The sequence below is a fragment of the Acomys minous genome (genome assembly GCF_964271855.1).
Source record: "Acomys minous genome assembly, chromosome: 11".
Taxonomy (NCBI): Eukaryota; Metazoa; Chordata; class Mammalia; order Rodentia; family Muridae; genus Acomys; species Acomys minous.
Genome location: NC_140492.1, coordinates 99780145 through 99793224, shown reverse-complemented (window position 1 = coordinate 99793224; position 13080 = coordinate 99780145). Strand labels below are relative to the sequence as shown.

At 37.8% G+C, this 13080-nt stretch overlaps 1 protein-coding gene across 3 annotated transcripts in view; it reads left to right on the top strand.

Annotated features, from left to right (window-relative positions):
- CERT1 (ceramide transporter 1) overlaps positions 1-13080 on the top strand; it is a 100760-nt gene that overhangs the window by 65591 nt on the left and 22089 nt on the right. For all 3 annotated transcript variants that reach the window (XM_084802721.1, XM_084802719.1, XM_084802720.1), the window contains exons 6-10: positions 772-855; positions 6299-6456; positions 8284-8376; positions 10633-10719; positions 12634-12726. In XM_084802721.1, the coding sequence (XP_084658847.1) occupies positions 772-855; positions 6299-6456; positions 8284-8376; positions 10633-10719; positions 12634-12726 (515 nt within the window). The remainder of the gene's footprint in view (positions 1-771; positions 856-6298; positions 6457-8283; positions 8377-10632; positions 10720-12633; positions 12727-13080) is intronic.

Below are 13080 nucleotides of genomic sequence, written 5' to 3'. Positions count from 1 at the left end.
AGTCCACTGCTAGGTCCATTCTCAGAATTTACAGGTCATTAAAGAGCTTGGTGAAAAAAGGGAGCAAGGTAGTTGAGGGCTGAGGCTCTGGAGATCAGTCTTATGAGTAGAGTGCACATAGCAAGATTAAAGTGTATTGGACAATAAAGAAGGTATACCACACATACACATTGGGATAGATGAAAATGGACAGCACATTTACAAATAGCTGTTTTCCCTCCATAACATAAATCATAGATTCAAGAATTCTCAGAGGCTGGAGGAGGTATCTCTCATTTAGAGTTGTCAGTTCTTCTAGGCCTATTCAGTTCTTTATTTTAGTTATATCTCTGTGTGTGTTTGTGTGTGTGTGTGTGTGTTTGTGTGTGTGTACATATATGGTACATGTATGTATGTACCGTAGTGCCTGTTTTGAGGTCAGAGGACAGCTTGAGGGAGTAGGTTATCTGCTTTCTCCGTAAGGGTTGTTAGTATTAAGCTCCAGTTGTCAGGCCTGGTGACAAGTGCTTTTACCTTGCCAGACCCTTCTAGGACTATTAATGAGTCATAAAGTTACTCTAGTAAAGATAGAAAGAGGTAAGAAGACTAAAGGGTAAAATAGTACAATATAACTCTGAAACGGTAGCAGTCTATTTCACAGATGACAATACATTTCTAAAGTAATATATGTAATAACATTCTACAACATAGTTAATGAGCATACCTTATGTTGAGTTGAACATAAGAATAAACCAATCTTCATTGTAATGCCCTTAAATATGTTTCATTTAGTGGTAGAAGATGATGAAGATGACTTCCCTACAACTCGTTCTGATGGAGACTTTTTGCACAATACCAATGGTAATAAGGAGAAATGTAAGTAATTCCTTTTCTCTCTCAATTGGATGAAATATACTTTGTGAACTATATAGTTACTGTTATGTCAAAGAATAATTACTAACTGACTAATTTTTAAAAACAGTGGAACTCCTCGAATCCAAAGTTAAAATATGTTGGAAGAGGCCGGGCATGACAGCACACATCTTTAGTCCCAGCACTCAGGAGGCAGAGGCAGGCAGATCTCTTGAGTTCGAGGCCAGCCTGGCCTACAAAGCGAGTCTAGGACAGCCAAGGCTACACAGGGAAACCCTGTCTTGGGGGGAAAAAAGATCTTTGAGGAAAAGTCGTGTGGGTCAAATACAGACCCTGATGCCGTGTTAACAATGGCTGGCTGTCTAGCAGGGCTCATTCTGACGTCCATATATTAGTCTCACTTTACTAGTATTGGCAAAGTTAGTTGCTAGTGCTAAAAGAGTTTTATTCTTAGAAGTTGGAAAGTACTGTTCTCCATGTGATAAGCTGGCGCTGAAACTGTCTGATGAGTTATTAGAGGAAACTTCTTGAAGAATTCTAAATTTTTCATTACTATAAAGAATAAATTGTACTCTTCTTTGACATCTACCTAAGAAAACCTAAAGTGGATTCCTAGTTTTTTAAGACAAATGAAAGTTTTCTGAAAATTTAATCTAAGTATTTATTTAGCATGTTTTCTGGTTATTTTTAAGCTGTTTTATATATGAAAGAAATTTTCTTCTGTAGATCATCATTGATGCTAAAATTTATTGTTTTTCTCCTCCACCTTTCCCTTCCTTCTTCCTCATTTCTTATTTCATTATGACCCTCCTTATAGCATACTTCCCCATCCTTGTGTATAACCTTTTTTTCCTTCTTGTATATGCTAGTTGGGTTGTATAATAAAGTTTAATTGTTAATAAACAGAGCCAACATTGTGTAAAACTTTAACTTAATATTATAACTTATAAAAGTTGTCCTTGTGTCAGGCGGCGATTGCACACACCTTTAATCCCAGCACTTTGGGAGGCAGAAGCAGGTGGATCTTTGTGAGTTCAAGGCCAGCCTGGTGAAAAGGAGTCTAGGACAGCCAGGGCTACACAGAGAAACCCTGTCTCAAAAAACAAACAAACAAAAAAGTTATCCTTATGATTTAGAACTAGAATCTTGAAGCCTGCCAAGTCATCTGGTGTCTGTATAGTATTAGAGACCTCTTATGGGAAGTTTCTTTGCACTGTGTTTTAGTGTCACAGTGAAAACATGCTGTAATAGAAAAGGTGCCTTAAGAGAAGCTTTCAGGCAGCCTAATCACTCACCTCATTGTATGTATATACAATATGAGTATATTCATGCACTCGCCTTGGCATTTGCTTTCCCAAAAGCCCACTTTCTTTAGATATTGAAGTGGAAGTTTCTAGATTCATGAATACTGGGCACTGTGATATCAAGAAAGTAATTAATGGAGCTGGCAAGATAGCTCCTGTCGTAGTTAGGGTTTCTATTGCTGCCGTAAAACACCATGACCAAAAATCAAGTTGGGGAGGAAAGGGTTTATTTGGCTCACACTTCTACTGTTTGTCATCGAAGGAGGTCAGGACAGGAACTCAAAACAGGGCAGGAAACTAGTGTCAGAAGCTGATGCAGAAGCCATGGACGGGTGCTGCTTACCCGTTTGCTCTACACGGCTTGCTTAGCCTGTTTTCTTATAGAACCCAGCACAGCCAACCTGGGGTGCACCCCCACAGTGTATTGAGCCTTCCCCCATCACTAATTGGAAAATGCCTTATAGGCCTGCCTGTGGGGCCTTTTTTTTTAATTCAGGTTCCTACCTCTCAGATAACTTTAGCTTATGTCATAAAACCGCCCAGCCAAGGCCCCTTGGTGAAGTGTGCTGCATTAGCATGAGGATCTGTGTGACCCTCGGCACCAGCTAAAGAGCAAGGCACACAGCAGTGTGACCTGCGTCCCCAGCACTGGGAGGCAAACAGAAGCATTTCTGTGACATTGGCCATTCAGCCTAGCCAAGTCTGGGTTCAGTGACCTTGTCTCAAAAACCAGGTAGAAAATGACTGAGGAAGACAGCCAGCATTGAATTCTAGCCTCCACATGCACCCTTACATGTGTCCCTGCACACACTACACACATAGACATGTGCACATAAACAAATTAAGTAGAGTTATATGTAGTGATTATTGAATTCTGTCACTGTCCAAGAGCTCTGATACCCCCCAGTTTGCATGAAAGTTTGCATACTGAAAAATGCAACCTTACCCCTTCCTCATACCTTTCCCCAGAACTTCCTGACTAAGCCAGGAGATGGCTCTGGTAGAACTCAGTAGCCCTAGAGAACACCTGTAAGTAGAGCTGTCGGGGATACCAGTTGGAATCATGAGAAAGCTGGCTCCACCAAATCACCCTTAAAGTCCATTAGTTGAAAAACTTGCTAGCTCCTTCTAGTGTCTAACTCAAAAATGTGAATAGTCAGGGGTATCTACCCATTCACAGAAAGGCTCCAGCCTCAAAGACAGTGACTAGCATGCACAAACTAAATAAAAAAATCTCAGACAATGCAGGAGGCTATAGCTAATGTCTTCACTAAAAAAACAAAAGATACCCAAATTTGAGTCAGTTTACAGATGCTATCACATCTACAAACAAAATTTTATTATAATCTGTACAAATAAAATTTTAGAGTTGAGGACTATAGCTCACGGGCAGAGCACTTGTCTAGTATGTGCAAGGCCCTGGATTTAAACAAATTGCAAAAAGAGTTTTAAAAGAAAAAGTTACAACAAATCTATTAATAGCTATTAGAACGGGGGCTGGAGAGGTGGCTTGGCAGTTAAGAACACTGGCTGCTCTTCCAGAGATCCTGAGTTCATTTCCCAGCCGCTACATGGTTCTTTACACCCATCAGTAATGTACTCTGATGCCCTCTTCTGGCATGCAGGTGTACATGGAGATAGAGCACTCATATACATTAAGTAAATAAGTCTTTAAAAAAAAGAAGTGAAGAAAAAATATTTTTCTTAAATCTATTAGAACTATAAATGATTGAGCAAGTTTACAAAGTGCAAAACCAATATGTAAAATATCAGTTATATTTGTACTTGCTATGAACAATATAAAAATTATATGTGTGCATGCATGTGTGGATGTGTGTGTACATAAGCAGACTACCCTAAAGGCCAGAAGTCTGCATTGGATCCCATGGATCTAGACTAAGCGACAGTTGTGCGTACTGAGAACTGAATGAACTCTGAGCCTCTTAGGAATAGGAAGTTCTCTTAGTTGCTGGGCCATTTTCTAGCTCTAGTTATTATTTTTGAGACAAGGTCTTACTATATAGCACTTTCTTACTATTTAGCCTTGGCTGGCCTAGAACTCAGTATGTAGAACACACTGGTCCCAAATCCAGAGGAGCCCACACTCCTGAGCTTCCTGAGAACTGGAAAGTGTGTGTGTACCTCCACAACCAGCGTGAACCTGACTTTTGTTTGTTTGAAAGACACAGGGTTTAGCCTTGTAGCCTAAACTAGCCTTGAACTCAGTGACCCTGCCATTTTAGCCTCCTGAATGCTAAAAGTATAGGCATGAGCCACTATGCCCAACACATGGACACATCTTGAAAATGTGTTAAGTAGATCACAGCACTGTATGTTTGCTATTTGAGATGTCCAAGAAATAATATGGTAGAGGCAGAAAATAGGTTAGTAATTGCTCAGACAGGGTTAGGGAGATGTAGAACAATTTTTAGTGGATTTGAGAGTTGTAGGAGAATTTGATTGTGCTGCTAATTGTTCAACTCTGAATGTACTAAAATCAGTAGAATCTTATGAATGACTTTTGTGGTGTGGGAAGTTTATCTCAATAAAGCCATGTTTAAAAAAAAAAAAAACCTAAATATGTCTGGAGATAAAGCTGAGTGGCAGAGGACTTGTCTTGCACACACAAAGCCCCAAGTGATGTCCAGCCAAAATAAATGAATATGGCTGTATTTTCCAGTATTTAAGAGAATTTCTGTACTCTGCTTGGGTTTTGTAATGTAACATTCCTAGCTGATAATTTGATTTCTTCTCATTGCTGAGTGATAGTCCATTGTGTGGACACACTACAATTTGCTTATCCATTGATAAACCATTGGGCTGTTTATGTTTGGGAGATAAAGCTACCTGAACATTCATACACAGGCTTTTATGGGCATATGTTTCATTTCTTAGGGTTAAATGCCTGAGCATAGTATTTCAGAATTATATGGTAGATAGATTTTGAACTTTTAAAGATGTGCAAGGTACCTCATGTGATTTAGTTTGCATTTCTTTAGGAACTGCAGTTCTTTGTAAACTGTATTCACATCTTTTGTTTTCTTTTCCATCTACTTTTTTTTCCTGGGTTAGGTCATTAAACCCAGAGCTTTGCTCATGGAGCTACTTTCCATTTCTAGCTCCCATTCTTTATTGGTTTGAGGGGGGGGTTTGTTTAATTGTTTGTTTATTCAATGTACAGTATTTTTAGGTTCCTAGATATACTAGGGTATAAGTCCATGATTATGTATGCCATTCATTTCACTTGTGTTTTTTTTTTTCATGGGGTCTGGTTTTTTGTTTGTTAGTTTGATTGTTTGATTTGTTTTTATTTTCTGATAGCCTTGGCTATCCTGGACTCACTTTGTAGACCAGGATGGCCTTGAACTCACAGAGATCTACCTGCCTCTGCCTCCCAGAACGCTGGGATTAACGGTATGCACCACCATGCCAGGTTGGTTTATCTTCTTAACAATGTTTTTTTTTTTAGAGCAGACATTTGAAATTTTGATAAACTGCTTTATAATTCTGTCCTTTACAGATTATACCGTTACTGTCATGACTATTACAAGTCTCTTAAGTCAGTGTCATTATTTCCTTGTAATTGTTCTAACAGGATGATTGGCTATAGAATAAGGTATTTTCTTGTTTCTAGCTTAAGATTTTTTTTTTAAGATCTCTCTTTTCATCCAATGGCTAACCATGAGTTAAAATTGTAAAGGTAAACATAAAAGTGATTTAATATGTGAGTTGGTCCTGGACTTAAATATTTTGAATTCTATATTGCTTTGTTAAATTCTACAGTTCATTTTGTTACAGTTTTGAAATTCTAGATTTTCCACAATGTAAGGTATCTCAACATAATTAAGGTCCCTCTGAGCTCTGACCTGTCAGAGTGTCACTGTTAACATTACTTCTCCTCCCACTTGACTTACCGGGTGCAGCACAGCAAATGAGTTCAGGAAACAGAACCTAGAAAGTGGGACTTGAAAGTGTGAATGTTGCCTCAAAGCTCTTTGCTCACAGAACTGAAGAATTTTAAATGACAAGGGTCCAGTCCAAAACCTTGCTCAGACTTGCTAGTTTTATTAATGTTTGCTGATCTTAGATGTGATGAAATCACTTCATTTGAATGATTCTCTGTGAATAACTTTCTTTTTCAGTATTTCCATATATAACACCAAAAGGAATTAATGGTATAGACTTTAAAGGGGAAGCAATAACTTTTAAAGCAACTACTGCTGGAATCCTTGCTACACTTTCTCATTGTATTGAATTAATGGTAAAACGGGAAGAGAGCTGGCAGAAAAGACACGATAAGGTAAGACTGACTTTTCTTCATTTTAAAAAGAGTCATATTTTTAGCTTCATGTGTTCACTGAACATGAAAACTACGCTAACTCCTGAGGGAAGCACCTGGGGCTGCATAGAAGGATTAGGCAGTTCTATTTTGCCATTTGATCAGAATCTTAAACTCATTATTTACCAGTGGTTTATTCAGTTATTAACACAATATGCCTTTTGGATTATATTTAATATAAAAATCTTTAAATATTATTTATGATTGTTTGGTATAGAAGTAATATAACATTTGGCATTACGTCTTTTAGTATATAAAATGTGAGTCTTCATTTAAGTTATATGAGCTAACTTGAACTTTAGAAAGTTAAACATTTACTTGTTATAGCCATTCTGTTTTACCTGGTCACTGTGATATTATTTAACATCCATTATATTGTTCAAATATTTGCCATATGCTCCATTTCCCACCTTTATTTAATCAGCAGCATTGATAATAATGTATTAATATGAATTTCTACCTTTTAATGTGAACTATGTATGGCTCACTGAATTTGCTTGGTATGTTTACCCAGTATTTGAAAAATAACCAAATGCTAAAATTAATACATACCTTACAAAACCTAGTTTTGGCTCAACACCGTCGGTTTTCAGAAGGAAAGGAGTCAAGGATTTGTCCAAAGGTGCTAAACAGCAAAGCCAGAGCAGATTGCTCTGTTCTGGTTATGCCTGCTCTGGGTGCCCCGCCATTCGGGCGGAATCACATTCATCAGAAATTGTTACTGCGTACAGTGTGGGAAGGTCTTTCAGTCTGAGCAGGACACTAAGAAAAGCAGCAACAGCTGTTGTAACGCCACTGTGATGCAGGATTTAAATAGCACTATATGTTTAAAACAATTCTCATGTTTTAGAAGACAAGCAAGCTATGCAGTTCTCAAGCACAGGTGAAAGTGAGCTGTACACTAGGAATATGCAAACCCTTGCCTGGTACACATGTTCCAAGACCCCCTGGATGTCAAATCACAAATAGTATCAAACGCTTTGTGCACTGTTTTTTCCTACAGACTCATACCTATGATAAAGTTTAATTTATAAATTAGGCACAATGAAAGTGATGGAAGTCAGTAGTGATGATAATTCACAGAGAACTGCTTATCAGAAAATGTCTCTTAGGTAATTCATCAAACCAGGACAGAAGGTCCAGTGACAATGTGATTTATTTGATACTGTTTTATTCCAGAGTGTTCTAATGCCCTCGTTAAGCTAGAAATGGGGAAATACTAAACAGGAAACAGTCCCTCCAGAAGCTTACACCCTGTGAAGTACATCAGATAAGTGATGATAGTGATAGTAACAGCTGCTTGGTAGAATTATTTACAGTTTTAAAACTTAAAATCTTCACTCATGCTAATCAAAATACTGTTTAGAGATGACCATTTTTATGGTTATCAATAATAACAGTCCCTTTTCTTTTAAAAATGTACTTAATTGTTAGCAGGGCATACTCAGGAAGACTCAAATTCCACATGGCTCTGCCTCCCGGGTGCTAGGATTAAAGGCATGTGCGCCCCCGCACCCCACTACACTAGCATTTCTTAATGACCTCAGTACTTAAACCATCCACACAGGTGATCTTGGCAGTGGTTTTAATGCTAGCTTCTGTATAATGCACACTCCACAAGAAAGCGTCTCCCAGGCAGAGGAACATTTGTCCTTTTTCACACAAGTAGTTATTTTTTGGTCAAATTATGCAATTTCACAGAAACTGACCTACAAGTCTTTTTATGGTAATAAAATGCCCACTTCAACTAATGAGTTGGTCTCTCTCTTCCTCCCCGCACCTCTTTAGGACTCAGAGAAGAGGAGACGGTTAGAGGACGCATACAAGAGTGCAATGGCAGAGCTTAAGAAGAAACCCCGTTTTGGAGGGCCAGATTACGAAGTATGAACTTGTGTTAGGGGGCCTTATACATCACAGGCGTGAACTTTAATACTTGTATAACCTTTAAATGGCCTACATATGTAAATTGTTTCTCAGGGTTAACTTAATTGATAGATATAAATAAATACCAAGGTTTTTCTAGAAATGGTTCTTTTAACCATCTAACAAAGGTTTATACATGTTTTTAAAGACTTAGGTATTTTCAAAATTGTGTTTAGCCAGGCATGGTTACAGGATTGATTATATGCCTATAAGCCAGTACCAGACATGAACTAAGACATAAGGAGACTCACCGTGAGCTATGAAACTAGAGAGTCTGTCTCAGAAATCCTTATTCATCACTGATTTGCCATATGAAAGTTGTATGCCTCCTTAAAAACAAACCTTTCCTTTGATAGACTTAGTAAATAATTATTTATACTTAATGGTTTCTTCTAAATATTTTGAATGCATTCTGCTTCTTTTTTTTTTTTTGGTATGTTGTTTTGAGACAGTGTCGGTTGTAGCCTAGCCTGGCCTTGAGCTCTTAATCCCGCTTCTTCTGCCTCCTTAGTTACAGAGATCCTCTGCCTCTAAGATCACTGTTACATTCCATAATACCAATGCATTTGAATTTTTACAAATTAAAGTATCATTTGTTGAAGTCTTTTAATATTTAAAGATTTATATCATTGTTTTGTATGTATGTGTAGGACTGTTTTGACTACATACATGCATATGCTCCACATGAGTGCACATGAACTCTCTTGTTCGTTTGTTTGTTTGTTTGTTTGGGGGTTTTTTGAGACAGGGTTTTCTCCCCGATTGTCCTGGACTCACTCTGTAGAGCAGGTTGGACTCGAATTTACAGAGATCCGCCTGCCTCTGCCTCCGAGTGCTGGGATTAAAGGCGTGTGCCAACCAGCCCATGAGTTCTTATGAGAGCATCAGGTCCTCTGAAACTTGAAGTTTCATTTGGAGCCACAGTGTGTGTGCTGAGAAAACTGAACATGGATCATCTGTAAGATCAGCAAGTGCTCTTAACTACTGAGCCATCTCTAACTCCTATTTGTTGAATATTCGTATTCCACCTATGTAAAGTATACCGTCCTCTTTTTTTTTTTCTTGACAAAAAATAATGGAGCGGGCCTGGCAGCTTGTAATCCCAGTGTGGGAGAATTAGTAGCAGGAGGATCAGAAGCTCAACACCAGGTTGGCTTCCATGAGACTCTGTGTCAAATAATTTTTTAATATGAAAATGTAGTCTATTTTTTAAATCTCTATGAACTTTAACTCTAAACTGTATATAGTTCTTAGCGAAGGGATATAATGCAGTGGTAGAGTGTCCAAGTCTTCGCAATATAAAAGCAAAACAAAACCAAGAAAGTACAAAGTTCTTGTGTAAACTATTATCTGTCTGTATACTTTTCTTCATTCCTTTTGAAGTTTAAGCTATTTTTCCTTGCCAGTTGTGTGTGAGTGCAGGTATACACAGCTATGGGGGCAAGTTTCTTTCTGATCCCAGAGTTTTTTTGTCTACTCCCTAGTGCTGGGGTTGCAGGCATGTGTGCCTCTGCTGGGCTCTTACCTGGTGCTAAGGGTCTGAACCCGGTACCCATGCATGCGTTACACACTGAGCATCTTCCAGCCCCCTTTCTACAATTTTAATTTATTATGAATATGAGTATGGCCCAATGTATCTTTATGGGCAGTACAGTTTCAATTTCAAGTAATTCCTATGCTATAAAATGTTGTTACTGTTTTTTCTACCCTTATAAAATTGAAATTCTCAGCTCATAGCCCACTAAAAAGGAGAAAGCAGACTGGATTGAGACAGTTGAGTAATCTGCTATAGGCCTGTACCTTGAAACAGTATTGGCCAGTTTACAATCAATGTTCCTGATAGGACAACTTGAATCTGTAATCCTAGTGCTCGAGAAGCTAAGACAGGAGATTGCTGCCAAGTGTGGGCAACAAAGTGAGTTTTAGGACACTGTAGAGTACAAAGTGAGACCCTGTTTGACAAAAACAAAAATATGGTGGGTGAGCTATTTAATTGTAGTACTCTAGACTTTTCAGTGTATGCTACCACTATGATAATAATATACTAGTTTACTCCCTAGTCCACAAATAATTTGCTCAATAAATGGATATTAAGTCAGTTTTCAGCTTTCTCTTCTCAGAGGCAATATGAAAGTTGTCAATGTTTTGTTCCTTTCTTTCTTTTTTTCTTTCTTTCTTTCTTTTAATAAATGGAATTTGTTTTCTGTTATCTAGGAAGGTCCAAACAGTCTGATTAATGAAGAAGAGTTCTTTGATGCTGTTGAAGCTGCTCTTGACAGACAAGATAAAATAGAAGAACAGGTACATCTCTTCATATTGCAGGCACACTGGTTTTAATGCCACAGGTATTTCTTGAAGTGAGTTGATAGAACTGGAAGCTGAATGTAACTAAAATACTGTCAAAGATGTTAAAGACTCTTTGTAAGTCAGTTCCTTTATATTTTAATTTCTAAACAAAACCAATAATTATTCAAAGAAGTATACATAGCTAATATGAACCTAAATGTAAATGTTCTGCCTATTACCTAAACCATTCAGCCTTAGCCATTCTGATATAAAAGGAGTCTAAGTGTTTCCCCAAGCGCCGTCTGAACTCACACATCACCCAGCTTTTATTATTAGCACATGTATTGCTTTACAGCCTTCACCTTCAGTTCCCTTCACGCTTACTTTGCTGAGTCTTTCGTAGTCCTCACTGGAGCTGCAGCATTTACATCCAGCTCCTTTCATGGAAATTGACTGAAAGAATTGCTTACATATTTGAATTCCAATTTCAAGATTAATTTGATTCCTGGCTTCAATTCTGTTACAATGCAGTTACCATAGTTACCACCAGATGGTACTAAAAGATGAGTTTTATTTACTGGCCTCTTTTGATGCTGTCCCTTCAAGCTGTACTGTGTATGGTAGAAGCTGCCTCCTGGGGCAAGTGTAACTAATCTGGATGTGGAGTATCACTTGTCTATTATTTTTATACTAAAAATTTACTTACATTATGTCAGTTTGCTAGGCTAAGTAGCCAGGAATTACTCTGGTGGTGTAAATAATCTATCTGTTCTCATATTCTTTCTATTTTTAAGTCAGTGATTTAAAGGTTCATGCCATATTAATATATAAAGTTTATTGCTTGTTTGTCTTTTACACTTTTAACTGAATGTAGTGTAATCAATTAATCTGGGCTTTTGGAAACCTAAAGTTATTCTTAGAAGTACAACCTGAAGTAGCATAATGTTGTTGTTGTTGTTGCTTGCTTTCCAGAATGTGTTAATTTGGGAACAATAGTAAACTCATTATGGCCAGTCTTCTTCTGTAGTTTTATATCTCTGTTAGTATGGCCAAGACAGAAAGGTGTGCGTTACTATAAAGTACTAAGCACCAGTGGTCTATAAGATCAATTGCACGGGTTCAAATCCCTCTCTGTTCTCAGTGTGTGGTTTTCAGCATTTCACAACAGCCACCACAAAGATACTCTCCTTTATAATGCATTTTATAGTTTAAATTATTTGCAAAGTAGAAGATACATGAAATAAATTGGTGAATAAGAACTGAGATAGCACTGTGTTCAGACAGCACTGAATAGAAATGACCAGCTGTCTTCTGTGTAGTTAAGTGCAAACAACATAGCAGTGCATTACTTTTAATAAATATTTATTTGAATGTGTCAAATGTAATCAGTTAAACTAAAGAAGAGGTAGGAAGTCAAGTGTCAGGTAACAGGACTTGGATGCTGAGATGAAGGCACACTGCTTTCTTGGAAAGGAGATAAAAATACACACATGAAATGATCTTAAGAACCCGGAAGAGAAGCAAACAGTGATATTGGTTCTGATGGTATCAGTCGGTGGACCAGACCTGCTGGTCCTGGATGCAGTAGAATAGTGGAGATGATTTGACCAGAGTTTAGATAAAAGAAATTTGACAGTAATATTAACTTTGACTCATTGATACTGTATGATATGAGAGGGTTTTGCCTAGGAATAATATAAAAGAAGTTGTCCCTGATCTAATGCACTATCTGTAGAGTAGAAAGAGACTAGTTTGGCATCTCTGAAGTAAGTGTCAGGATTAAACAAAGCTGTGTGTGTAGACTTCCTTATTCAGGCTATTATTGCTAACATGTTTACTGATAAAATGTTAGCTTCGGGTATAGTAGCCATTTTGTAGGTTGCAAAATACACTTTCAAAGCATCTCATGTCAGTATTTGTTTTTCTTAGTCACAGAACGAAAAGGCCAGGCTACACTGGCCCACACCTTTGCCATCTGGAGATGCCTTTTCTTCTGTTGGGACTCATAGATTTGTACAGAAGGTAAGCAAATGGACTTTACTGAAAGAATTCCTGCATTCCTCATTGTTTATGGGACTGTTCCGTATGGATTTTCTCTTCTCGTGAGTTTTAAGGTTTTTTGTACTGTTGTTATTTCCTAAACTTTCTCCAAAACAACCTATAAATTATGTTCTGAACATATGTTCTCTGTTTTTTATTAAAGGTGAAGTGGAGGGTGAGGATGAGGAGTGGGGAGTGGGAATGGTTACTACAGTGTAGCAGTAAGATCGCTTCCTTCTTCGAGGCTAAGTACTTTGTGATTTTGGAAATAGTTCATTCTTTTGGGATGAGTTGAGCATAATACATAATAGGTGCGTGAAGTCAGCACTTGCTGCT